This window comes from Ptychodera flava, chromosome 4 (genome assembly GCF_041260155.1).
Source record: "Ptychodera flava strain L36383 chromosome 4, AS_Pfla_20210202, whole genome shotgun sequence".
NCBI classification, from domain to species: domain Eukaryota; kingdom Metazoa; phylum Hemichordata; class Enteropneusta; family Ptychoderidae; genus Ptychodera; species Ptychodera flava.
Window position 1 is genome coordinate 37,792,792 of NC_091931.1, and position 27,278 is coordinate 37,820,069.

General features: G+C 38.4%; 3 protein-coding genes across 5 annotated transcripts in view; 1 reads left to right on the top strand and 2 right to left on the bottom strand.

Annotated features, from left to right (window-relative positions):
• Window positions 1–271: 271 nt before the first annotated feature.
• Window positions 272–14,770, bottom strand: LOC139131670 (glutamyl-tRNA(Gln) amidotransferase subunit B, mitochondrial-like). Of its 2 annotated transcripts, XM_070697834.1 has the most exons (12): window positions 14,624–14,770; window positions 12,173–12,338; window positions 10,767–10,880; window positions 9,706–9,904; window positions 7,630–7,752; window positions 6,540–6,653; window positions 4,340–4,424; window positions 3,382–3,616; window positions 2,983–3,119; window positions 2,017–2,143; window positions 1,582–1,671; window positions 272–741 (listed from the first exon to the last, which is right to left on the bottom strand). In XM_070697834.1, exons 1-12 carry the CDS (start codon window positions 14,755–14,757, stop codon window positions 604–606), a joined length of 1,662 nt encoding a protein of 553 aa, XP_070553935.1. In that variant the 5' UTR covers window positions 14,758–14,770; the 3' UTR covers window positions 272–603. The 2 variants fall into 2 exon arrangements, with proteins under 2 accessions (XP_070553935.1, XP_070553936.1); XM_070697835.1 differs by lacking the exon at window positions 6,540–6,653 and having other exon boundaries at window positions 463–741; window positions 14,624–14,759.
• A 4,258-nt stretch (window positions 14,771–19,028) lies between these two features.
• LOC139131681 (leukocyte elastase inhibitor-like) lies at window positions 19,029–24,058 on the bottom strand. Of its 2 annotated transcripts, none has more exons than XM_070697851.1 (2): window positions 23,882–24,058; window positions 19,029–21,598 (listed from the first exon to the last, which is right to left on the bottom strand). In XM_070697851.1, exon 2 carries the CDS (start codon window positions 21,591–21,593, stop codon window positions 20,409–20,411), a length of 1,185 nt encoding a protein of 394 aa, XP_070553952.1. In that variant the 5' UTR covers window positions 21,594–21,598; window positions 23,882–24,058; the 3' UTR covers window positions 19,029–20,408. The 2 variants fall into 2 exon arrangements, with proteins under 2 accessions (XP_070553952.1, XP_070553951.1); XM_070697850.1 differs by having other exon boundaries at window positions 19,029–21,736; window positions 23,882–24,029.
• The window catches only part of LOC139131680 (ribonucleoside-diphosphate reductase large subunit-like), a 296,454-nt gene continuing 290,858 nt past the window's right edge, over window positions 21,683–27,278 (top strand). Inside the window, exon 1 of the mRNA XM_070697848.1 lies at window positions 21,683–21,686. The gene's annotated coding sequence lies outside the window, so the exon portion shown is untranslated. The remainder of the gene's footprint in view (window positions 21,687–27,278) is intronic.

Sequence of the window (27,278 nt, forward strand, 5' to 3'; positions counted from 1 at the left end):
TAGCAAACAAGCAAGTAGATCCAAGTTATGTGTAGGTGTGTGAGTAAGTGGGCGCGTGTTTACTGATCTCCTGTGACATGATTCATAAAATATTGTCACTGTGAATGAAGGCCTTCCCGATGAAACTTTTGTACTCAGTACATCAGCCTTATTTAGGGGTCTTGACCAAAAACAAAATTTCCAACTTAAATTGTCTATATTGCATGCACATATTCAATTCAATCACCTGATCAGCTTGTGTGAGCAGAAATCTTTCACAGACTCACTCTCATTTGTCGCTTGGTAACATTCTTAATTTTATTCATCTCTGTATACAACTTTGGCAAGTATCATGGAGCAAAAGTACTCAAAAGGACACAATGTCAAATCTGTTATTTCTTGAGACATTGCCGACTTGACTTATTAGTTGTTCACAAAATGATATTCATTGTGCACATGATTTGTACTCAGTACATCATTCTGTACACGATTTACAATATTTACACCTATTCATGGTCACCCAATGAAGATACTAAAATAGCCCATTTTTTGAAGTCCAAACTCTTCAAATTCTCTGTGAGAAATAAGATGGTACATTCAATAGTCCTTGAAGACGCGGCCCATTCACGTCTTCATATTGGCTAATTTTGTTTTGATAATTCTGTTGACAATGACAGGATCTGCTCTTCCCTGCGTCTCCTGCTGCAAAAGACCAATCAAACGATTCAACACCTTCTTGTTGCCTTGGAGATACGCCCTCACCTTAGAAACAAACCAGAAACAACAGCAATGAGATACATACCATGGCTGTTACTGTACAATCATTTAATACGGACATTGGTGAATCTGGAGAGAAAACAAAAATTGCAGCAGACACTGGATGTTTTCCATTTGGTATCCCTGTCATCACCACACTTTGGTTTTTCCCCATTGTCTTCAAAAGGATGGATGGACCTATATACATTGAACTAGGAGTGAATGGGTTAATATTATTGCATTCTCTGAAAAAAAACCAACCAAAATAAACACTTTAAAACACATTGCACAAATGGAAATTTTACATACATGTTCTCATACAGAATATGTGCTCATGCCAGGAGTTCCCATGTGAATTCACCTGGGAGACTAAACTAACCATCCCAGGAGATGGCAAAATATGGTAAAAAGTTCCCAAACCATTTATGACTTTTTTTTCTAACTTTTGGCTGAGCACAAAATCACTGAATATGTCTTATTTTGATTGTAGTACAGTCAAACCTGTCTATTAAGGACACCTTCAAGAATAGACGTGTCCTTAACACAGAGGTGTCCTTAATAGACTGGTAAAATTTTATTCAAAGTGTAACCTTTGGCTTAATAAATCTGTCCTTGATAAAGAGGTGTCCTGATTAGAGAGGTGTCTGTAAGGAAGGTTTCACTGTTCATCTTTTTAGAGGTGATGCTTGAAGAAACTTCTACATATCATTTACTGTTCCATTTCGGGGGAATCAATTATTAAAACGTTTACCATCAGTAAATTGTGAGAATAGTAAAACATGAGAGAGATTGAATGGGCCTCTATGATGGTCAACACACTATGCAGATTTTGAGATTCATACTGACCACATCAACATTGCTGGAAAATATCTTTTCACAGAGGTCTTTCAGTAGCCTCTCATCTCGAATTTGTGCCCAATTCTTGGCTTCAATGATCTGCAAAGGTAATAGAAACAATGTAGCTTGACATATTTCATCCAATCATGCTGTCAGCAATTTCAGTCGGGGAGGGTTGAATATGGTTTTTTATAATTATCCAGCACTGCTTCAGAGTGATGGCAAAGCCACCTGCATGCTTCCACAGTTTTCAGTTTTGAGTCACAAGAAAGTGTCTTCTTGCCCCAGAATTACTATTCTACCCACAAATACCAGGTACCACACATAATTTACATCATCCAGTCTGTTGTGCACAACTCCATTTCTGAACAGTTGTGTCAGACATTAACAGGAACATCAGAGAAAGTATTGAAGCCAAATCAGCATTTTGATTTGACAGCTCACCTCAGTCAATGATCTGGACTCCTCCACATTGAAGAGCAGGGGCATCATCTTCTTGCCAGTGCTGACAGAGATTGTCCCATCCTCCATTAGATCTATCAATTCACCAAGTTTTTCTGGTGACACAGGACTGAAATGACACGGCATCAAAAACACACATTAGTGGTGAAAATCAACATGTACATGGAACAATCCAATGGTGAGTTGTTTTGACAATGAAAACATTGAATTTTACATTTAATTTATGGAAGGCGTTGATGAAAATTAGATGTCTATGAGTACTGGGAGTGCAATTGTATCATCTAGATGATTATAACGTTTCCATGAAATGTGAGAGAAAGAGACCAAAGTGGCCAATGGTGGAGATGATGTTTGTCAATTCTGTTTCACAGTCTTCTGTCTTTCGAAATGTATTCAAAGTATTCAAAAAGCACACATGTACTGAACAGATAAAGAAATTTCCATCAGAAATACAGATGGAAACAATACAGTGCGGATATATTCGACTCGCATTGTATCATTCATCAACATTATTTGATTTCACAGTTTGTTCCAAAAATGACATTTCATATTTCACCGGATATAAAAAAGACTGCAAAAAAAAGACACTATTTGTAATCTGTGCGACGCTATTCATGGTAAATCACTGCAATGCATCAAGGGTCACTAAGGGTCAGGGTTCAAATATGTAAAGGCATGCATGCGAAATGAAATTATTTCTAGCAACCAGAGTTTCCTCTTTAGCATAGATATGATTGACATGGCAAGCATCCTGTTCACTAAAACTGAACAGTTCAATTCAAAGACGCATGGCCAAGATTTTTCAATATTTCTTTTGTACTTTAAAAATTCCATCGCCAGTCAGCTAGCCCCACAGAATTCTGTATAAAGATTCGCCTGTATTGCACAATGGATGCAAACTATGAAAGATGCACGGCACACTTTTGCACAGGGATTACTTTAACTGACCTGTCTTTGACAAAAATTGCACGCTCATTGAATTCCTTGAGTAAAACCGTGATGATCCAATTGGCTACCTTCTTGGCATCTCTGTCGACATTTCCCTGGGCCATTCTCTCAAAATATTCCACTAAACCATCTTCATGCTAGAATGGAATGAAGGCTATGCTTCAATTGGTTGCTGTCAATAATTTGGCACAACAACCAGGGCAAATAAGGTGAGAATTATGCATATGCACAAACAGCAATATTCCACATCAATGGCACTCTATCCATTGGCATAACATACACAGTTTTAAACAGTTTTCCCCATTGTTACAGCCCTCATAGCTGCAGTATTTGTAACACAGTCATTTTAGAAGGTAAAAAGAATGCAAAGTACGATCTCTGAATGACTGTAGACCTCACCATCAAAATCAAACTTTGTTTCAGAGTGATGCCGTATGTCTTCATCAGTCGTTGTCTCCGCTCTTCGGGGAGTTCTGGAAGGCCACCTTTCAGAGAATCAATATTGATGGCGCCTGTCCTATCTGGCGCCCTGCTGAGGGTGTCATTGTCATATACAATCAGTGGTGGTAGGTTGGGTTCCGGCATGAAACGGTAGTCAGAGAAACCTTCTTTGACCCTCATTGACACGGTCTTCCTGTAAGAAAAACAAAGTCACAGAACGGATAGATTATAAACAAGATTCACAAGATACAATACAGTCATTATCTAATATCTACACTAACGTGTTGCTCTGATTGGATGAAAGCTGGAACTATTGATTGGAACAAATCATATTCTCGAAGCACCCTGTTCATGGGAAAGTCTTGAAAGGGGGAATAAATTATTGTAGGGTGTAAAACATGATCTGTTGTGGTAATTTTGTGTCCTGTCTTTCATTTGGTATTTGAATTATAACTACAAGAAATTGTGTTTTACACTCCTCAATATCTTTTTCCCCGTTCAAAACTCTTCCATGAATGGGGTGCAGGTCGAAAAATTGTTTTTTCCAGTATAGGCATATCCATTTGCTCAGTCTACTGAGGTTAGTGAATTCCTTATCAGTCTTCAGACAATAAAACAGATTCTTTAGGTAAAACGCCAGGTCATACAGCAAACTTTTCAGCTAAGTTGCTCGGTAATTACCTAAACTGATGTGCCAAATATACCCACTTCAGCTGTAAGTAACAAAATACCATCGCTCAAATGAGACACCTTGAACCAGCATAGAAGGTGTATTCAGCTTGTTCTACATGTCATGCACAGTACCCAAATCTAAAGTTTACATAAGCAGTAGATTGATGAACTATGGTAAGCAAGACTGAGAGAATCAGAATATTTATGTCCATGATGAGTACTTGTAGATCAAAGAAAGACTTACCCTGATTTAAAGTCAAACGACCTAGTTTCATTCAGCACCTGACCTCCATTTTCTAAAATCTCAATGTGCCTGGCAATCTCATGATCTGAAAGTTGGAAATTATGAATGTGGTTGAGTGCAAGGGAAAACAATAGCTATATTCCTTGGCAGGGAACACACTTAGCAAAGCACTCAGTATCGTTCGACTGATAAGACGCAAAGTCTACTGTCAAAAATATATCGATGGTGGTCAAAAGTGAGCAAACACTGTATAATCACTTGAAATATCACTTCAAACTCGTGTTCGTAAGTTTACAACCATGGTACCTATCAGTGTGCCTTCTGGCTTGGAACATTTCTGAATCCTCTGACTCAATTTACAAATTTCTGTGCGTTAGCTCAAAACAAGCACAAAGTATGTAAAGTTTGTTATCAGGGAGAAATTTCTCGAGTTAATGAGACAAAGTCTGGCATGGGGTGAGTGACTCATGTGACAAGACAACCTGGAATCCTGATCAACTGTTACATACATGTATGCATCATTCTGGCTTCTCACCAGAATTTTTTAACAAGATCTTGGGAGATTTTCTTTACCACAAATTTTCACATCACAATTTGATCAGTGTCGTACAAAGCAGCTGCCTGCCTTGACGAGAGGGCGCTGTTGGAGTGGTGGTCTTGTGAGAACATGTGCTCCGTATGACGGAAAATTTTTTCATCTACTGAGTGATATCTTTGGACAAGTCTTTGCTCAATAGTTTGTATTGGTATTCCGAACCTGCGTATCAACTCTCATTGATCTGAACTAAGAGAATACTAACTGAGAGCGAAAAGTGAGGTGGTGGAAAATTTGACGAATCCAATATGGCGTCGGCGAGGACCACGATGCGACCGTCTAGAAAGGGAAGCCTTTCGAAGACCCGAAATGATAAGAGTGATAAGACCACTGACGATGTACCAATCGAAACTAAGAGTCTTTGCGGTACGTGTAGAAAAACAGTCAATGACAGTGATGAAGCTATTTTATGCGGCATTTGTGGTTTTTGGCACCATATAAGCTGTGAACGAGTGGACAAAGTAACATATGACTTTCTGAGCGAGAATGCAAGTGATGACAGTAGTCCAATACACTGGTACTGTGCCAAATGCAACTCCTGTGCCGCCAACATACTGAAAAAGATGAGCATTTTCGAACAAAGACAAGATAAAATAGAAAAAGAGATTACAACCATCAACTGTACTATGAAACAATTGGAGACTCTGTGTCTAACTCTGTAAATAGTGGTACAGCAAATGGCGTAAAGAACAATCAAGAAACTCTGTCCTGCCTATGTATAAATGCACAAAGTATTATGAACAAACGAGATGAACTGTCAATATTGATCACAGATAAAGGTTATGATGTTATAGCGATTAGCTCAGTGAGCTTTGTGCTCATAAAGCTCCAGGACCCGACGGAATTTTGGCTTGGGTGTTGACAAACTGTGCCTTTCAACTGGCTGTCCTACTTACTATTATATTTTCAAAGTCACTTGAGACTGGTTGTATTCCACAGGACTGGAAGAGAGCTAACGTTACGCCAATTTTCAAGAAAGGAGCCAAATATGACCCAGGGAATTACAGACCTGTCAGCCTTACCTGCATTTGCTGTAAAGTTTTAGAAGCGAAGAGAGAGAGAGAGGTGACATGATTCAACTCTACAAAATTCTTCATGGTGTGGATTTGTGTAATCTGTCACTCAATTTGAAAATGCACTCAGCAACGCGAGGCCATTCCTTGAAGCTTGCCAAACCATCAGTCAAAAAGGATGTCAGAAAACACTCATTTACCGTGAGAGTGATTAATGCTTGGAACAGTCTACCGTCATGGGTTGTGGAGTCAAGCAGTGTAAATGTCTTCAAGAGGAACTACGACTACTATTGTTGCAGTTAGTGCTGTCTCAGTGATGGTTACCACTCCAATAGTCTGTGTTTACTTCAAAGAGGGATGTTTATTATCCAATGGATATCTATTCCCTTTACGGAACTGAACTGAACTGAACTGAAGCTGCCTGGTTCAAATGCATTTGGCATAGGGTACAAAATATCAATGGTCACAAAGACAGTATACCACTTGGACATCTTTACTATACCACTAGCTATTTTCTTTCAAGCAATGACAACCCTGAATACACTAACTACAGGTTGAGATAACAACTAGTGTGATAATTCATCCAACTCACCAATTGCAATCTTCACAAAACGAGCACTGTTTATATTTTTGACCTCAGTGCGGGTTCCTGGTGGCTCACCAGGTCTGTTGACTGAAATGTTGGCATCTACACGAAGGGAGCCCTCTATGGCAAAGGTTGAAAAAAGGAGTAAATTACGACATTTGCATCAGGGACAAAACCCTTGTTGGGCCAAGTTCAAATGTCATTATCAAGTGAAGTTGATTAAAATCATTCACGCAAAACATGTCCTGTATGTTTAATTTTAACATAAGACTTGAACATTTGAAGGCACCAGAAAAAAACATACGGTAAAACATGATTTTTACTGATTAAATTAACCTGCTGTAATGGTACACAATGCCAAGATGGTGAAAATATGTGCTATAGATTTTGGCTCAATACTGCTTTTTTACTTGACTTGGCATAAAAAGAAAGTAATAGGTCTGGCAGGACATAGGTTGAAGATTATCATATTGAATATACAGCAAGGTTTATGAAAGTGTATCACATGGAATATACTTTGAGCATCCAAACAAACTTCATAAGAACACCTGTCTCATTTTGTCAAGGTAAATCAGTTCAGAATGGTAAGAGAAATAGATAAATAACAACAAGTTTACCATGAATGAGAACAGCGCATTTACAGAACGCATGCAGTTATTGGTCAAACCATCTTCACAGACATTTCAAGTATTGGTGTACAGTGAGTTTTACAGTAACACCACTGTCATTTCACTAACATGGAATCGATAAATATATCACATCACCATCACACACTTCAATAGAGTATATTTGGAAATGGGAAAAATCCTGTTATGTTTTTGTTGACTGATATATATTACAGCCCGTAAAACTGATTGGCACAACTGATATGTGCTGAAATTTGTCAGCGTAGTTTCTATTTTGCATGGAATGGTAATATCCTAGTTTACAGTTTTTTAAACACACTTCGACTGTGAACGGCAACAATTCTAGCTTCTGATCACTGATTTGATTTGATGATGAACAGGCCCTGACCTCTGATTCAACAGCTAGAAAAGCCAATTTCTCTTTCCTCATATTTTGCGCTTTTTCTGATGTTTCCACACACATTACTCACCATCCATTCTGCCATCACATGTACCTATGTACTGTAAAATCAACTGCAGTTCACGAACCATGGCTGCCGCTTCTGTTCCATTGCACATGTCTGGTTTTGTTACTAGTTCCATTAATCCCACACCTGATATTTTGTAATGAGAAAAACAGCTCCACTTTGACAGGTGTCTTTGTCATGAATTCTAACCAAACACTGGCCTATAATGTCTTCTTATGTCTTTCAAATTTTTCTGAGGTGCTAATGCTGTAGTCTATTCCACTGCATATCCATAAAATGATTATAAAAGTTTATGCCAGCAGTAGATATAGTCATTACAGACCATATTCTCTCTAACTTACAACTCCATTTGCAAGGTTCAAGAATGTAGGAAGTAACTTGAGCATGTGTGAGACTGACTGCTGTTTGTGGTACTGATAGCGACACTTGATTTTACAAAAGTTTTCATTGCCTGCACAAAGGAGAACAAAACGGACTAAAATAACATACATGTAGTCAGTGTCACAAGAGTATCAGGGATTGAGAACTGCCATACAGTTTCAATGTTCAGTGGTGATAGAATTGTTTGTACACAGAAAAACTGTGACACTTGAAACTTGACGACCAGCACCCTGAAAGTGCACATTGTTGAACCCTGCCCGTCAAAGTCTTTTGGTTGGTTCAGCTTTTTTTGAAACAATCCTCCTCTCAAAAGGCTAGCTAGAGTACAGATGGATACTTCAGGACTTCTGTTTCTACAGCTTCCTTTACTGAAAGCTACACAGTAGAACAGCAGAATGATGGCAAATACAGTAATCTGTTTGCTTTTATTCGCACTGGTCAAAGCCAACCAACAACACACCAATCCTCTCCTGTTGATCACAATTTACCGGTATGTACATGTACTGAGGAAATTTTACATTCAATAGAAGTCAAGTTACTTGGGTCAAATAATCCTACTTCACATTGCGTCAAAAACCCTTCTGACCTGATCTTAGCTTTTGACTCTAACACTGAATGATATGAATGTATAAGCTATCACATCATGCAGAGAACACATTATTGATGTAATGCAAATTATATAATACGTTTTGTCTATTCTATAAATTCTACGATTCTGTATCTTGAGGTGACACCCACTTGTTTTCACTTGAAACCCCATTATTAACCTTGTCAACACAGCATCTATACAATCATGTAAAATGCGCTGTTATTGTTTGTACATTTGAATTCTAGCCTGGACCAGAATTCACCTGTCAACAAGAAGAATGCAATCTACATACAGTCAAACCTGTGTATAGTGGTCACTCAATGGACCAAGAAAAAGTGACCACTACATGGAGGTGGCCTTTCTATAGAGGGTGGGTGTGGCATTACTTTCTGTGCAGGTGGTGCACTAAATGGTAAATTTAGGGAAAGATAAAAGCAATTATAAAATTCCATAACATTAATCTGTTAAAAAACATAGAACAGCTATTTAGTTTCTGAAAGCTTGTAATGCAGAATGTAAAATCAATAAAAGTAGACTATTTCGTGCATTCCAGTCTGAGCATTTTTTGATAGAGGTCATTGAGAGTCAGATATATTGACCATTATATACAGGTTTTGTACCAAAATGGAGCAATTCCATGTGACCACTGACCACATAAGAGAGGTGGCTGTCTGTAGAGGGCCTTTAACATGTAAAATGCCACGGGACTGCCACAAAGTGACCACTATAGAGAGGTGACCGCTCTGTAAGGGTGACCACTATGACAGGTTTGACTGTACATACATACAGGCTGAGTTGACAAGCTGAATACTGTGTATCTCAACATGCTTTGGGAAGTAGAACAAGTAACAAGAAACAAATTTGGTGAAAAATCATCCAAAGTTACTGCTACTGCTCTTTCACTTGAGTACCTTTCCAATGTCAACCATTGGGTATGTGATCAAACAAAGTGAATATTATGTTCATGGGAATACCTTGTACACAAACATGAAGATGCTTTTATCTGGCAATGATATGATCTCTTCGTGGATTCCACAAAGCTGCTAAGCTAGAATAGAAAGCTACGTCCTGTCACACAGAGCCAATGTGCAGAGATCTCAACTTTTTACCTGATCTGTTTAAATCAACCAATGTTTCATGGTTTTCGTCGTCATGTAGGCTCTTGCCGCTGTCCTGTTCCAGCTGTATCTGGATCAACCTTACAGTTTTCTTGATGGGTTCATCTCTGGAGGTCGGGTCAAAGAGCGAAAACTCTATCCTGCCGCCTGTTGCCAAGGGAACCCTTTGCTGTGTTATCTGGTAGCCGGCCTGGAAGTGAGGAAAACGTTTGGGTGTTGGTGACAGCGCTTTTCAATGAGAGGGAAGTTTAAGTCCATGCCAGACTAAAAAGTCCATAAAGTGATTAGAACACTAAGAGATGGAAAAAGAGCATTAAATTCCGATGATATGACGCGGAGTGTTGTTAACAGTCAATCTGAGTGGCACAAAATTACCTAACACTATCGTATGAATACTCCTTTTACAAGAATGAGATACACAGTAAAGGGTTTTGGCTGTAAAGCTTTGTAAAAACTTGTGACCATGTTGTTTCAAATGGTACTGCAGTAGGATATGTGTGTCCCTGTTTTTCAAAGAAAGTGAAAAACTTACAACATATTTGTCTGCAAACTATTTACTTTTCTGACCAATTGAATTTTAGTTTAATATCACTCATTTACAGCATTGTTGCATGCGATATTTTGTAAAGATCACACACTTTTCTGTTTATAACTAGTACATACAAAAAACAATACAAAGAGTATGGCAGCCAAAAAATAAAAGCCCCTGCACATGAAACTATTGAGGGGGCTGTTGCATCACCCTGCAAAGTCATTATCATACTTATAGTAGGATATTACAGTACAACAATAAATCATCAATCACTAAATTAATATTAAATAATTTGTAGAGCACCCATCTCAATGAAGCACTACATAAAGTAACAAACACACAGACATACACATATGAAAACTCTGAATAGCCTTGACACGTGCTGAATTGTAACCTCACCTGGCAGTGTTTGTAACACCAAAGTAGTGTGACAAAAAGAGCCTACAAGATAACAAGCTAATGTATGAGTAAAGTTTCATAATAGTTATCCCTGAAATCCTTCACAGAGTGAAATACTTACTGGTAAGTCAGCATAGAAATAGTGTTTCCTATCAAAGTATGACACTCTGTTCACATGACCTTGCAATGCTAGGGCTGTGAGAATGCCAGCTTCAACACAGTACTTGTTGAGAACCTACATTGAAAAAAAAACCAAAAATCCTGATTATCACATGCTTATGCCAAACTTTTTCCTATGATCTATAAATGACTAACATCAATCTTCGTACCACATTATGCACATATTGACAAGCCATGAAGGTTACAATCTGTGTTTGTTTCCCAAAGGCCCTTACAGTTGCCCAAGAGGAGTCTGTTTCATCATCAGTGGCCATGGGCCAAGGGAAACTGTTGGTTTTTTGAGGCTTCAATTCCTCAGGGAAATGAAGGTATGCTGTTACCAGAATATGGAAAGTAAAGATGTGTTTTGTACCACACATACAATTTTCTCCCACAAAATTGAGAAATTCCTCTGCTAGAACATGTATAGGTGGCAGATGACATTGCCGTGTTCGTTCATGTCACTCTAGAAGGTGTGCATACAATGACGCATACCATGTGTGTGACTGTTCATTGACAAATCACAACAGTAATTTTTGATGAGGTGTTGTAATATGTAACATTGACCCATTTAATTTTGTTTTTAATGAAATGCCAAACTAGCACTCTGCAAATGCACACTACACAAACGCAGACACAGAAGGACATGCACTCCCTGGTGATGGCATTGGCAACCTCAGGCACTTCACAAGGCACCAGGAAGCTAAAAGGAGACATTGGAATCTTTACAGTAGTCTGGCAATGGGTGATTGAGAATGCAACATTAGGCACATGAGGGTAAGCTACTAGAAGCAACCTTTCGTGGGCCGATTTATTCACACAAAGGCACAAGATGACTCTGGTTTGATTTTGAGATTCAGAATGACACACATGTAGTATGGAAGTGGAGCATGTCTGTGGTCTTTGTTGGAAAGGTGATGAGTATTAAAATAATCATGGGTACAAGGCATAGTACACATTTGTAAATTATCTGCAACAGGCTATGTGTAGGAGAACTTACAAAGTGATTTTAACATGTTGATATTTGCGCATGCCACGCTGATTGGTAAACATTTGTTGGTGAGTAGTAGATAAACAAATGCATTATGGACTAATCAGGCGCGAGTCAAATCAAATATCAAATATTTCAGTGGGAGGGCATATTTTCCACATATGCTGGTGGAAGGGCAGTTACGAACAGCTCAACTTCCCCTCCAAATTTTAAAGTCAAGATCAAAAATATGTAAAATTCAGTATATCAGCCTTCACAATGTTTTGGGATGATTTTGTAAAATTGACTGAATTTCCTAGTTGACTGTACCTGCCATATATTGTGTACAGATACAATGTAGTGAATAAAGTGATGTAATATTATGACCTTCTACTTACTGGCAATGTGCCGGGTAGAGCAGCATCAAAGAATGACACGAGGGAGTTTGGTGGGGATGAAAACTGGACTTGGGAGCCAGAAAACATTTTGGATTGGGACGCAACCTGGGCGTGAATTTCCAAGCCAACCATTGTCTGCCATGCTGATGTCTGACTTACTGGTGTACTGGAAGACAAAACCAATGAGATAAATAGATAAATAAACAGCTTTACAACATACATGACAGTCTATGGAAACACAACTGTACTTTGTAGAGGGAGTTTAAGTCATTCCCTTTTCTGTTTACCGTGATATTAAACATTTTGGTGGGACTCACAAAGATTTACTCCTATGTAATATAGTAAGCAGTGTTTAGTACAATGTGCAAACACTGTCTCGAAACAATTATTACTTTAACCCTTTCACCACCATGGTTTGTCCCAAATCCATTGTTTTCTATGGTAAAGTTGGACCTGTATACAGGGAACTGGGGGTGAAAGGGTTAAGGTAGTATGCGCCTCGAAAGACTTAAACTTTTGCTAAAACTTTACAAAAGGATTATTTCAACCATTCACTTTCAAATTCAAAAGTAAGTCACGGTGCAAATTTTGGTACAAGTGAAACAAATTGCCTGAGATTTACTGATATTTTAATTCAAACGGCCACCATCCATATGTTAACCTATAAAGAAAAATAAAATTGTTGATTTTCGAAAACTAAGATGGTAAAAATGTTTCTTACATCAAATGCTTTAAAATGAACCCCCACAAGTGGTTGATCAGAAAAGAATTGGAAAAGTTTGAGAGTTTGAAAATCTGTTCCATAGGTGCATTCTACCTCAAGTTAAAAGCTGCATGTTTTTCCTCCCAGGTACTTCCATCTTCTAATGCTCATTTGTTCCGTATCTTAATGTACATGAACTGTCACATGGAACAACAGTGAGTCTTGCTCTGCCATGTGCAGTACAGTGTTATGACTAGCTTTTTATTATTGTCATATGGTATGTGGTTCGGTGTGTGCACACTTCAGTAAAACACTACATGTTATAGACAATGCTTCTGTAGGATGATAAAAATCCTGATATTTTGTAAATGCCCATGAAAAATAAACATTTCTGATTCTTGCTATAAAGATATATGCTAAAATCATAGATTTTGTCTCCATACTTCACTCACCATGTCTTTGAAAAGGATGTCATTTTGAACATTGTTTGTTGGAGCTTGTAGTGATCAAACAATTAAGAGTTACAATTGGGCTGTTCACAAATGACGTTATTGTTCTCTCATTTATGTGCAGCACTTGCATTTTGTCTGCCAACAAAGATTACATTTTTGGAAATTACACAATGGACAAACGATAAGTGTAACTTCATAGGCTATAACCAATGTTATGATGAACACTTGAAAAAGCATGTTGATGGCTCAGGCTACATCTTAGAGGCTCCACTACACTCTGCACTTGGGCTTATGTGCTCTGGCTCCCAACTCTAAGATAACACAGTCTACCCCCTCCCTAAGTCGGCATGAGAGAAAGACCAAGAACACCCAGGGCTACAATTCATCTTGTCCATGCAAGAAGGTCATCACTGACATTTTGTCGAAAATCACTCTTCTTCTGAAAATGATCTGAAATGACTTTTAATACATAAAAAGTAAAATCTTTGTGTAGAACCATTATTATTTATTTATTGGAACGTTTTGCATTTGGAATGTGGATTCCAGTATTAACAAAATTACTTTTTTCTGGCGCACCCATCAAATTCTGCAGTTACAACCTCACTGCAGTGACATGACGAATTATTGTAAACCAGAGTACTGATCACCCTCATATATTTCACTGTTTCTACGTATATAGAGCATGGAGGTAGAAAGAAAATTACCTCCATGTATAGAGGTAATAGCAAGATCTTGCTAGATACGCTATGCTTTTTATCACAGGCTTTTTCTGATGTTTGCTTGATCGTCACTGTTCAAAACGCGCCTGTTGGCTTGAGGTCTCTATGGACTAATGGAGTTCGTGGTGAATTTTTGCTCACTTAACAGTGCACCCGATACATGGGTACATGTGAGCCAACAAACATAAAGGATCCTATATGACATTAACCTTAAATGCATGTAGCACATAGCACACGGGTGCATATACGAGTATGGAGGTAGAAGACTTGGAAGGGACAGCCTTCCTACCTCCAGTGGAGGCTCCACGATACAAGCCAACAAACACAGGGGATCCTACCCCGGGGTCCTACCAAACCACAAGTACGTGTAGCTGTTGGTCGATGGCTGTGCTGGTAGTTTTCTGGCGATATTTGGTAAGACGAAAAGTCGTCAACGCCAGTACGTAAAAGATAGAAAACCACCAGCACAGCCATGAGCTTATACCGAAGAACTTCAACTTCAGTGAAGTTTCTTCATCAGCTAAACGTCATGCGATCATGAAATCAAAAAGTGCGTGCATATCACAAAAAGTACAACCTTTTTAAATTTCCTCCCGGTTTCTGCTTTCTAAGAGCTCGACAAGAACGGCAGAAATCCCGCGATACTCTCAAAACGATCGGGAAATTGAGGGATAAACACGGTAGACGTTGTGCTACTGTGGGCGCAGCCATCTTGTCTGACCAGCAAAGTGCCCTGGGAAGTCAAGGGGCGCCTGGCTAGGGGGCGCTCATAAGTTCGAGACTTGAGGCAAACATAACAACAACAGCAAACCTGAACAACGAACCTGATGACATATCGAGCTATAACAAATTTTTCGCTACTTTGCAACTAAATGAAACCGATCTATTTCGGCTCTTACTATATCTTTTCTAACTTTTTCTTTTCTCATCGAGAATTAAAAAAACGGCTATAAACTTCGCTTTGTTACCATTTTGCTCATGAATAACGCATCTTTTAATTGAAAAACTTCCTTGACATAGGAAGAAACGGTTTCCCTGTGAGATGCTTCAGTGAGAATGAAAAAAGTCTGGACACTTTCCTTTGAAATATAATCTTCTGTGACTATCAATGTACTGTGAAATATTAGTTCACGTCGCTTTTTCTCATAAAAAACTAAGTTCTCATAGAGAAAACATTCAAGGATCGGGTTTTTGTCATACTTTGTTTAAAAATTGTAGATTTCACCATGGTAAGTACATCCTGCAAAACAGACCGCTCATTTTGCGAAAGTCCAGATATCTCCGAGTCTGGTATCTCTACCTGATACCCAAAGGTTGGGTCTAAAATGATTCAATTTTTAGCCCAATTTTTAGCTTGTACGATGTGTTCATACGAGTATGATGGGCCGGCATCTTTAATCGAAATTACTCTGACACCCCATCCCTCAAACCTGTGGATTTCCAAAACATGGTGACCATCCCCTTTCATTAAACCGGGTTTGACCCTAACAAATCCACAGTCCTAGTTGAAGAAACTGACCAGTACTAGTTCTCTACAGGGGTTCGTCAAAGTAAATTTGTCATGTGGAGTAGTTTAGACCAGACAATTAATATCTGAAAGAGAAATAAACAAATAAACAAAGATGTCAAAAGCAGTAATCGTGAGAGCGGTAGGTCAAATTTTCGCTTTGTAGACGTGGCATACGTATTACTACAAAACAAAGATTCCGCAATAACGTAAATCGGTTGATTGTGATCAGGTTGTCGTTAATTAATGTTCAGTAGGGAGGGAAAATTAAATTTGTATCTCAAACTTAGCGGTTGTGCGAGTGGTAGGCCGAAGTAATCGTTTTGGGGTTTTTTTGTAGATTAGTACTATGATACGTAATCTGCGAAACTAAGTTTTTGCTATAACTTAAAGGGAAACCGTTGTCGGAACTGCGCCTGTGCGAGTTTCTTGTTTACAAACAATGTATTTCGTGCACGATATCTAGATGCACTTCATCATCATAGCTGCAACATTTTAATTATACGATGTAGATTATGACAGGAATGTTTCAACTTTCATCAATTACCATCGTACCTTGGTAGTTTTTACAATGGTCGTATGGGTCCCATACGACCTTTGAGCCCATGATGTTAACGTTGCCCCGTAATTCCTTGACATCTGAAACTCCGTCGGGAATCAGCGAGCCAAAAATTAAAAGATTAACTCTTTGTAAATGTTTGCAAATGGCCAAAGAGCAAACAAACACCTGTCCTTTAGTGTAAGCCAATCAATTAATCAATCGAATCGAACTTATTGGCAGATATTTATTGTCAGTATAATATTTGTGAGACGATGAACAGATCTTCGCCCGTGTAATGAAGACATCTTTAGATCCTTGCAAGGTCTTCCATCTTCCATCTTGGGTCTCCGTTTTGTACACTTCCTTTTGGAGGATCATAATGCTATAATAATAAAAGCCAATTTCAAAATGTTAGAAAATGGTTTCCTCTGGTTTTCCTTAAATCTCGACCACCAAAAAAAGGTTTACTTATACTTTTAATTAAAAACTATGTGACGCATTTTAAGGAAAACAAATATACACTCTTTAAAAAAAAAACTCCAAAATTTCCGTACTCTTCAGCAATAGAGCTATTGTAGCTTATAATAGGAAATGTTTGAAGCTTATGTTTGGTGTGTGACCTTATCTTTATGTGATCATGTTGATTGAAAATTGGTGCTACAGACTCAGACTCTACCTTGGGTCTTCCGTTTAACATTGAGTTCGCAAACGAAAGTGATTTTCATCGACAGCAATGCATGACTAGTTGCTCGTCTGTAACAGTAAAATCGTAAAAATGGACATTTCAATTTTTTTTTTTCACGGATACAAATTTTGTAAATTGTGCGGTTCGTTACCAGCCCTATGCACCTTACTGTACCAATCAATGACCACAGCCGAATAAGGAATTATAAGTTCGAGCAAATTATATGAACAAGATATAGTAAGATTATAAATAAAACCAGTTAGTTATACATAAGGCTCGAGTTCCGTTCCGTTCCATTCTTTAGAATATCATTCGACGGGTTCAACAGGGTTGAGTTTTCTTTGCGCTTTGCAGTACTTTGAAAGTCACGGAATGTGTACGGATTACATTATTGCCACCATCTGCGGCGGGTCTAATATTGAGACGCCGTAAACGTGATTTACATTCAGTGCATTTTACACATGTCACGTATAATCGACAAGCAAAACGACAGGTGTTTCAACATGCTTGGGGAGTAGAAAAGAAATTAAAGATAAGTTTATAGAAGTGCAAAAATTAATCAAAATTTACAGGTACCGGCTCCCGATCAAAGCCGATCAGATTCTTATAAGAAACATTTAAGAAATAAGAACTTTTACGTCTTGCAGGAATCTTATCGGTATATTTTACACAAACAATTTTCTTAAGTCTAATAAGAAACTTACTGTTGCTAAGTGTAACTGGGGTGCTTTCTATTTTCATGAAGTTTTCCTTCTTATGGAAGTTATTCACTGAGACCGTAATGATCCTCTTGAGGAAAAAAGGTGTTAGTCCTTTAACAGTGTCAATTTCCCTGTAAATATCTATGAGATTCCCGTTCGGTACTTTTGAAATACGTCAATCGTTAACTCTTTAATCTTGTCATGGTCATGATCTATTGATAAGTAAGATGACTTTTGTCACTCAGAGAATGTAGCAGCATGATAATAGACTGCACTACAACTTATGTATGTATGTATGTATGTATGTATGTATGTATGTGTATGTATGTATGTATGTATGTATGCATGCATGTATGTATGTATGTATGTATGTGTGTATGTGTGTATGAGTGTATGTATGTATGTATGTATGTATGTATGTATGTATGTATGTATGTGTGTGTGTATGTGTGTATGTGTGTATGTATGTATGTATGTATGTATGTATGTATGTATGTATGTACGTATGTATGTATGTATGTGTGTGTGTGGTATGTACGTATGTATGAGAGTGAGTGTCTCTTGCTGTCTGTCCACTGTGTCTACTCCAAAACCACTGTGTGTATCGCTTTGATATTTGGGTGGAATTGAATTGGGCAAAAATTGCTGTTATTCAAAAGAAAAATTAAAGTCCCCAAAATACACAAGTGAGGTCGAAAAATGAAATGAAAATGGTAAAAAGCTTAGCCACTCAGAGACCACTGGTTACATAACTAAATTTTTCAATGAATTTCAATGAATTTTCTTGATATTTTGTATATTTTTTCCTCAACTTTTGAGAAAAAAAATTATCAGAAATTGTTCATTGCAATGATTTGAATTTGGTTTGCAAGTCCCTACATCTGTTATCATATAAATACATTAAATCATAATTACGAAATGATTATTTAATAGTTTCGAGAATATTTTAGTGGGTACTCAGGGACAAATAATGTGATTTTCCCTTCTATTGCAATAGCTGTAATTTTCTATTTTCAGTAAATTTTGTCACCTCTGGGGCTCTGCCATTTTAGATATAAAATTTTCTATACTGAACACCGGATGAAGTTGAAATTTAATTGCATCTTAGTACAGGCTATGTTACATTTTAGATGTATAAATGCATTGTGCAGTAGTGACCTGGAGACCATACAACTTGTATGAGGCAGCACCATGACATGCATGTCTGTTGTAGTACCTAGATCATTTTGCCAAAACACATTGACACTCATATGTACATGTACCTCATAGTTTAATTTGTTTGTCCTTCTACATTGATTGAAATTGATCTGCTCAGATACAAACAAATGATCACAGAATGGCTGCCACTGTGACACTCTCTGATGTTGTACAATACAGCATACTCCATTGTCCTTGTACGACACTTCAATGAACTCTGTTTATGCATATTGCAGTAATGGTTCTAAACACAGCAAAAAAGTCGTTGCCCAGTGATCACATTGGATTGCATTGTAAAGTGATCACAGTCCTACTACGCAATCACAACACGTAAAATTAAATCGAGACAAATTTTGCTGAAAAGTGTTAATTTTATTACAACATAATTAAGCCCACAGACTTACGGCAAGTCTCTCCATGGGACATAACGTGCCTGTTATTACTGGATTCTTTTCTGGCATACAGTGATATCAAGATCAAATGTTGTGTAAACTGTACCACAAAATACTCAATGTCCTCTATTAAAATACCGGTGAATCAAACAGAGTGAAATGAATGAAAACTAGACAAAATGGTACACTACACTCTGTATCCTCTTCTTAATTATCCTACATAGCCAACAAGATTTCATATCAAAGCTCATAGCTGATGATCGATTGATAATTATTATTTTACATTTTACCAGGTTTGGACACACTCAATGACTGAGCCAACCCATTAAGGTAGTATGCACCTCGAGAGTGAAGGGTTTGCACTTTTGCCCCCACTTTCCTCAAGGAGTATTAAACCATACTCTTTTAACATCAAGATTAGAAATCGGAGGACACTGTGCAAATTTTTGGTACTAGAGAAATTAATTTGCCCAGATTTACCCATATTTGAAAATTCAAAATGGCTGCCACATCCTGTGTTAACTCTATTGAGAAAAAGAAAAGTTTTGATTTTCAAAACGCAAAGATCCTCAAAATTTTTGTTTCACCCAGAGCTTTAAAATGAGCCCCAGGAGTGGCATATCAGAACAGAATTGTAAAAGTTTTAGAGTCTGAATATCTGTCCCCAAGGTGCATTCTACCTAAAGCTGTAATCTCTGGTTTCATTCCATGACACAGGTGAATTAGTGGTAGTCTCATAGGACAACCACTTCCAAAACTGGTTGTCCCAAAGGCAAGGTTTGGTTGTCCTTGGGCCAGGAACTACAATTACTTTCAAGCCCTGAAATTGACACAGTGTAGCAAATTTGTGGAAAATGACAAGATATCTCTGCAGGTAACTTGAAAAGTTGCTCTCTAAGGAATATAATATCTGCCTGGTAATTATGTCTCCCATATTGTAAACCTGGTTTACCTTGTCCCTGATCTCAACAGAAAAAACTGGAAATTATTTCCTCCTGTTCATTTGACAGGTAACTGTAAGAATTACATGTCCTAGGCAGGTGCACACAAACTGTGTGTGTAGGCAGTCATTTCCTACTCTGTAATAAGGATGCAGTAAGAATTACCTTGATACACCTTTTGAATCCCAAATTTAATTTTTGTTTCCTTTACAAAATACAACCCAGCCAATGTTTTTCAGATTCAGACCTTTTTTTTTTATCTTTCCCGAATCGTTTTATCAATAATTGTAGCCCATGAAAAATGATGTCAATGTGGGCCAAAATTTTCGAAAAATCAATTAAATTTGGTAAAATGTTGCACTAAAATTTTGGTGGGAAAAATTGCACAACTCAAAGGGTTAAAGTTCATCTTTTACATTGCCTTCGTCAGGTCGACGGCTGTATCTGCCCATGAACAAGATAGCATTGCTGCGGTTGTCACGAATTATGAAAAGAAATGGATGATCTGCAGTGAATCTAGCAGGCATTTCAATGGAACGCTTGCGCATCACAACAGCAGTAGCGGCAGCTGCTTCAGTGCCTTCTTCATTGACTTCGACAAATGCCTTGTGAATGACCTTTGACACATACAGTTCATTGTTGCCGGCAACGCCTGACAAATCAGCTCTGCCTGCACTGAAGAGGTCAGACATTCCCAAGGCGGTCAACTGATCATTCAAAGAGAAGGTTTGTTCCAGTTTAAACTTAGGAATGGTGACCACAACAGTGGTGTTTCCCATGACTTTAGGCCAAGAATCCAGGAGATCGGTGTTTAGTCTACTTTCCAGTTTTGGCAGCCCATCCACTTTTGTCGGCAAAATCAACACCATACTCAGATGACCCCCTACATATGGTAACTCTAACAGTTGACAGTCAAGATCAGAATCAAAACCAAAATTAAACTTTGCTTTCTGCATCATCATAGGCACTGTAACTTTGTTGTCTTTGCTGATGAAAAAATCACCATTTTTGGTGGCTTCAACCCTGAATTTGGAGGCCCAGTCACCTTTGAAATAGATAGCATTTACTAAAACTAGTGTGGACAGTGGGTCTAGCGTCCCTGCTGCCAGCAAGTCCTTGATTTTTCCCTCTGTCTGCTCTTCCACCCATGCATTAATCATGAGTCTAGCTTCCTCTGTCTTTGTTGCAAAATCCACTGCCTTCAGCTGAGCACCATAGTGTTGGGCACTTGCCTCTAGGAACTCTGGTAGGAAAGTATAGCTCTCTTGTCCAAAGAGTCGGTTGGCTGATTTGATCTTGTATGGCCTGTCTGGGTTGTACAGCATGCTGTTGAACTCGTTGAAAGTTGAATGCAGTTGTGAAAACTCAAGTTCATTGAATCCCAGTACCTGGCCCATCTGAGTAGATGTGTTGCCACGAGCTCCGATGTATGTCATTGCCAATGCTGTTGAGATGCTGATAGGCGAAAAGAAGAAATTTTCACTGGCTCCTTTGTGGCTCAGGGCCTGATACAGATGTATGGCAAACTTTGAATTGGACCTTGAAAGCTTTAAGATATTCTGATATCCTTGTGGAGTCGCCATGACAACTGCAAGTACAATCAGAAGAAGGAAAAACTTTGTCACCATTGTGAGGCAATCCACAGAATTCCAATTAATAACTAGGATGATACACAGTTCTTTCAGGATGCCTTCTTTTCTTCCTTCAGGTGCAACATGATTTGGCCCTGAAATAAATGTGCAACATGAAATTTGTTTGTATGGCAACTGTTTGCTATCCTGGGGGTGTAATTTATTGTTCTTTTAAAATGCGTATTTGCACGCAAAATGAACTTTTATATTACATACAGCCAAATATCATTGAACTATGGAATGATTCCATAGTTCGATGGTATACGTTTTCATCAAATGTACGTTATGTGAGTTTATTGTAGTTTTGTATCCTACTGCACCCTCTGATAGTGCCTGTTGTGTACTGAACAAATAAATAAAATATCAAGGGACTACAATGAACAACCAAAGTTAAACAACTTGGGGCAGAATATTCTAATCAATGGTTCACCATGCAAAGTGGGTATTTTGAGGGTTGCAGGCTGCAGATTAAACGGGTTGCAGGCTGCAGGCTTCAATATTTATAAATTATGGGCAATATTGCATAATTAAAACAATTGTTTAACACTAAGAAATCCCATTCTCGATGTGTGTTTAGTTAGCCTTGTAAATCAAACGAGAATCGAGATGCTGCCAAGAAATCACAGCTTACCATGTAGAATGTCCGTTACCAGGAGAAAATGATAAAATCTAATTGGCTAATACCAAATCCTGAATTAGCAAACACTTAATTGGAACATAAAATCATGGATGAAAAGTAAATAGCAACGAAAATGTATTTCCCGCGAGTGGTTGGAATGAAAATAATGCCATTTTACTCATAATCAGAACTCTGTTTGCCACCAGCGGCAACATCTTAAATCTTTACGTTTTTGATACTGTACAGTTGCTGCGTTTTGTTGCTCATGATTTTACACACGGAGTGGCGTATCAGCTACGTGGACCAATGACGAAAGTCTGGCGAACTTTGGAAAAATAGCATAAAAGGATCATAGTGTAGTACGTAGTCTCTCAACTCCGGAGTACAGACTGCAGTGACACACAGATTACAGCTGTCTCACTGTGCATGATCAGAGGCTATACACAAGATAGCCCCACCTCAGGCGGAGTATGACAAGAGTGCCTAGCTTCGACTGCACCACTTGGGAGGTAGTGTAGCCAAAGCCGGACACTCTCACCACTTGTAGGGCTATACACAAGACAGTGAAACACAAAGCATACCCTGCCATAAATTAAACACAAACAGCCAAGATATGAACAATGTGTGGAGTTGCTTTCCTTAATATTCTAGAAACTCGCACACAGCGCTTGGCCTAGCTGTTATCCATAGCTGAACTTACATCCCGGTGTCCCCTTTGTTCAGTATGATTTTGTAACTTTTTTGTTGCAAAAGTTGTCAAAATCCCAAACAGTAGGCTTATAAGCCTATAGTCTACTAAAATGAAGACATGGCAGACAATAACAAATTAGAATGGAATCCCGCTATTAACATAAAGCTTTTAAAATGAGCGCAAAAAAAAAGTGTTTCGGAAATGATATGCGAGAAAACTGAATTTCATGGATGTGTGACAGTCAAACAAGAGAAAATTTACTGCAACTCGCAGCCCACAACCTGCAGCCCGCAAAAATTATATAATGCACAATTTAGGCAGATGAATATTCCACATTGATAAAGAATCATTAGCATAAAATTTCAATACCAAAACAATGCTCTTCAATATAATTTGCATAAATTAATACTAATCTGCCCCTTATCTTGCATTAATAGCGCAAAATACCGCATCCGTCACCATGCAGTACTGCCCGCTTAGGACTGCTCCCAAGTTTCAATACATGCCCAAACGATACTAAGCTTCGCAGCTTTATTCTACAATTGTGCTCGCCTCCTAGGGGTTCATACAGTTCATAGTACATATGTCTCTCCCTGGTCTCTCGTAGTCGTATCAATACCATTTCCTACGTTCCCTTGTTCCGGTTGTAGGGCGTTCCACTCGGCGAAACTGCTGAGCCACGGTCGCTTTTGCTTATTTACAAGGCGGGCGCGCCTCTGACGAGGTAAAACTAAAATGAGGGGCGTTCACAAGCGACGTTGAATAAACAAAAATTCTATACAAGGAAGCAGTTTTATTATGTCATGGAGGTTAGGGCGGCACCTGTGGACTGTTTGCACTTCCTTGATCGGAGCAATACCGCAATACGCGTACGTTCGCTTGAAAAATGAGGCGAGTTAGTTTGCACAGGCGGGAAAGAGAATAACTTACGATTATTTCGGTTGTCACTTCAGCTATAGCTTCTTCTCAGATAGAATTTCACCAGATAGTTTCCAGCTGCCGTGTAAGATAGTCAGCTGTCAAAGTCACTAGGACTAGGAGCTCATTAGCGATTACAATCTCTGAGAGCGTCGTCGTCACGCATCACTCTCGGCTGTTACAGAGGTCAAAGGCTATAGTCGAGCGCCCTCAGAGTATAACTTTGATCAGATATCGTTCCACTATAAACGAACGGTACTCGTAGGTCGCGTCGATTGTTTCCTTCAATAGACATGTAACATCACAGGTGTCCGGAGTTGCCGGTGTACATGCATAGAGAGAATGCACGGCAACTCCGGACACCTGTGTGTAACATGTTCAATAGTTCGTCGTTATTTCAAAAAAATGTTTTTTTCCCCGTTGCGCCAATGCATACTTGTAAACCTGAAGATCTCCTCGTCGAATATCAACAATTTACGCTAAGCAGACTTAGAAATAATAGTTTAATGGCCGGTCTGCATATTTTTTTACAACGATTAAGCTTAAAAGCTGACCGTGAACTCTTTCCAAATATTGCAAATTTGGCCATCATTGCCGCCGTGATTCCGGTCACATCTGTCCCATGTGAACGTGGGTTCAGTACCCAAACCAGGATTAAAACATCGAAACGTAGTTGTCTGAATGAAGATGTCATAAATGATCTGATGGTGATAACCATGGAAGGCCCAAACTGCGCGAATTTGACTTCAGAGTAGCGATGATGTTCAGGCAGCGAAGACATCGTCGGAAGTAGTAGTCTAAATAATTAGTAAGAAATGAATACCATCGTCAGATAATAGAACTGTACAGAAGAGTAGTAAAGACTGTAAAGCTTGTCCAAAATAAAAAACAATGTCACTGCTGATGTTTATTGAACACTTTATTCATTGACTTTGAGCTAGTTTTCGATATCGCGTATAAAGCTATTTTATAGGTACTTACATGTAGGTGTACGCATTTGATACATTTTGCGCAAATAAAAAACATTTGCGTACAGCCTTACGCAGGTTTGAAAATCCTAACGGAAGCTCTGTTTGTTTATATATATATATATATATATATATATATATATATATATATATATATTATATATATATATATATATATATATATATATATATATAGGCCTATATATATATATATGCAGAACGACTTATATCCTTTCGATCCCATAGGGGAACTTTACGCCTCTACAAACATAAAAGTGTGGTTCCGAAGGGACTACGGATCAAGCTGAAACCAAACTTACCAAGAACTTTGCATCTTCCTACGAGAAATGGCATGGACCGCAATAAGACCACAAAATATGTTGATCAAGGAATGCAGCCGTCTAGCTGCCCAACTAGACATCATCGCAACACTGGAAGAATAATGTCCACCGGATGCCGTGTCTACTATCTCCGTTGAACTCAAACAATCGAAAACCAATACGTTCAACATTTGATAAAGATGAACACTGGTTAGCTCTGTTATTTTTTATCTGTATTTTCTTCTGTACACACCTTTTCACCTGATGAAGTTCCGTTTTAGGACGAAACGTTGTGTCAACATTACCAACGCAATAAACAAAAAATTTACAACCAGATCAGCGTGTGCAAATACATTCATCCGCAATAACCAAACAATGCTACGAACAACACCGGGATCTGTCGACGTCTATAGAACTGTAGTTTACACACCACACACACACACATATATATATATATATATATATATATATATATATATATATATATATATATATATATTATTTATATAAGCTTATATATAAGCTTATATATATTTATATATAACAGTGTTCGCGGTGACTTTTTTCTCCTCGCGTACGGCATACGCATTAGTCTGCTAAAATTGCGTAATGGCTGGATTTGAGTGCGTATCTAATTTCACTTCCGCACTCGAATGAAAACACTGACTGCAAAATACAATGTGCCGTTGAATAAACCTACACTACATATTCGGATTGTACGATGTAACATTATTTTAATGAAAACAGTTTAACGAACAACTTGAACAATGTTGAAACGTAACAGCGCAGGGTATACATGCGACCGTCAAAACACATCGGGCAACCCAAAAGTTAGAGTTATGGCAGCTTATCCAGACGGTTTCTGGACGTTTCGGCACCAAGTCGTTTCGGCCCAAGACGTTTCGGCCTTCCAATTTCAGGCCCCAAGTCGTTTCGGCACCGCAACCCAAGACGTTTCGGCACCGCTGAAGGCTACCTGTGGGAACTAGTACTGGAGCGTAATGTTACAAATCAAAGTACTAAAAAGTATAGTGTCAACTAACATTCACGTACATGCTTTAATCTTTGTGAGAACATGGGAAGAGACCGTAAGAAAAAACTTCACATCATTTTCAAATCTGTGACACAAGTTTATCGATATCAATAGCCGCCGACATGGCAAAAGTTTGAAAGCGGTGACGAAACAGCACGGCAAAATTCACACAAAATGCACATGAAGTACTGGTCAGAACGCAAAGGTCACGCTTACGAATATGACGGATCAGTCAATTACTAAACATGCTAAATAGTTTGAAAAAAAAAATGGCTATTGACAAAGGTTGAGACGACCCAAACTAGCCAAATTAGCCAAACCAGCATAAACCACCAAAAACGACCCATATCATCAAGTAAACGACCTAAAACAAACATTCTAGGTATTCAGGGATACAATAAAACTCCACCTTCTGGAGAAACCGTCGACAGAATTGCGGGCAGCCATGTTGTTGGTACTATCAATTACCAAGTTGTGGGGCTCATTTCGATGACACAACTGAAAACGAAAATAACTTCAGCATCGTAACTGGGCTCACCGAAGGAGGGCGCTTTTTCAAACTTTGTGCAGTGCAGTGCTAGTGGGGCATAATTGACGAATTTTCGAAAACATGCTGTGGGTAATATGTGTAATTGAAAAATGGATCCACTTTGAGTACATCCAGCCAAGTGAATGAAGAATTTTTTTTATTGTTTCATGTATTTTGAAGCACAAGTCTACTACATGTGTTATTCAGTCACCATGATAATTCAAACACCTCTATCAGGTGGATGCAGCTGTATTATTGATGATGACTTGTTTGTGAAAAAAATTAAAGCTTCAAACTTTTGAAATTAAAACCTTTATGCAGTTGAAAGTCCTGCGTGATGTTGATAATACCACGTGCTTAGAGTCCGAGTCTACATTCATTATCTGTCAGCCTGCCTATGTATGTATGTATGTATGTATGTATGTATGTATGTATGTATGTATGTATGTATGTATGTATGTATGTATGTATGTATGTATGTATGTATGTATGTATGTGTGTATATGCATGCATGCATGTATATGTGTATGTATGTATGTATGTATGTATGTATGTATGT

What these genes read in the sequence shown, in the direction of transcription:
- LOC139131670 (XM_070697834.1), bottom strand. Translation starts at nt 14,757, where the DNA reads ATGGCTGCGCCCACAGTAGCACAACGTCTACCGTGTTTATCCCTCAAT. An exon ending in ATGTGATGGCAGAATGGATG is followed by an intron (nt 6,654 to 7,629) that starts GTGAGTAATGTG and finishes CCTTTGCCATAG; the next exon opens with AGGGCTCCCTTCGTGTAGAT. An exon ending in AACAAAGTTTGATTTTGATG is followed by an intron (nt 3,120 to 3,381) that starts GTGAGGTCTACA and finishes ATTCCATTCTAG; the next exon opens with CATGAAGATGGTTTAGTGGA.
- LOC139131681 (XM_070697850.1), bottom strand. Translation starts at nt 21,638, where the DNA reads ATGGTGACAAAGTTTTTCCTTCTTCTGATTGTACTTGCAGTTGTCATG.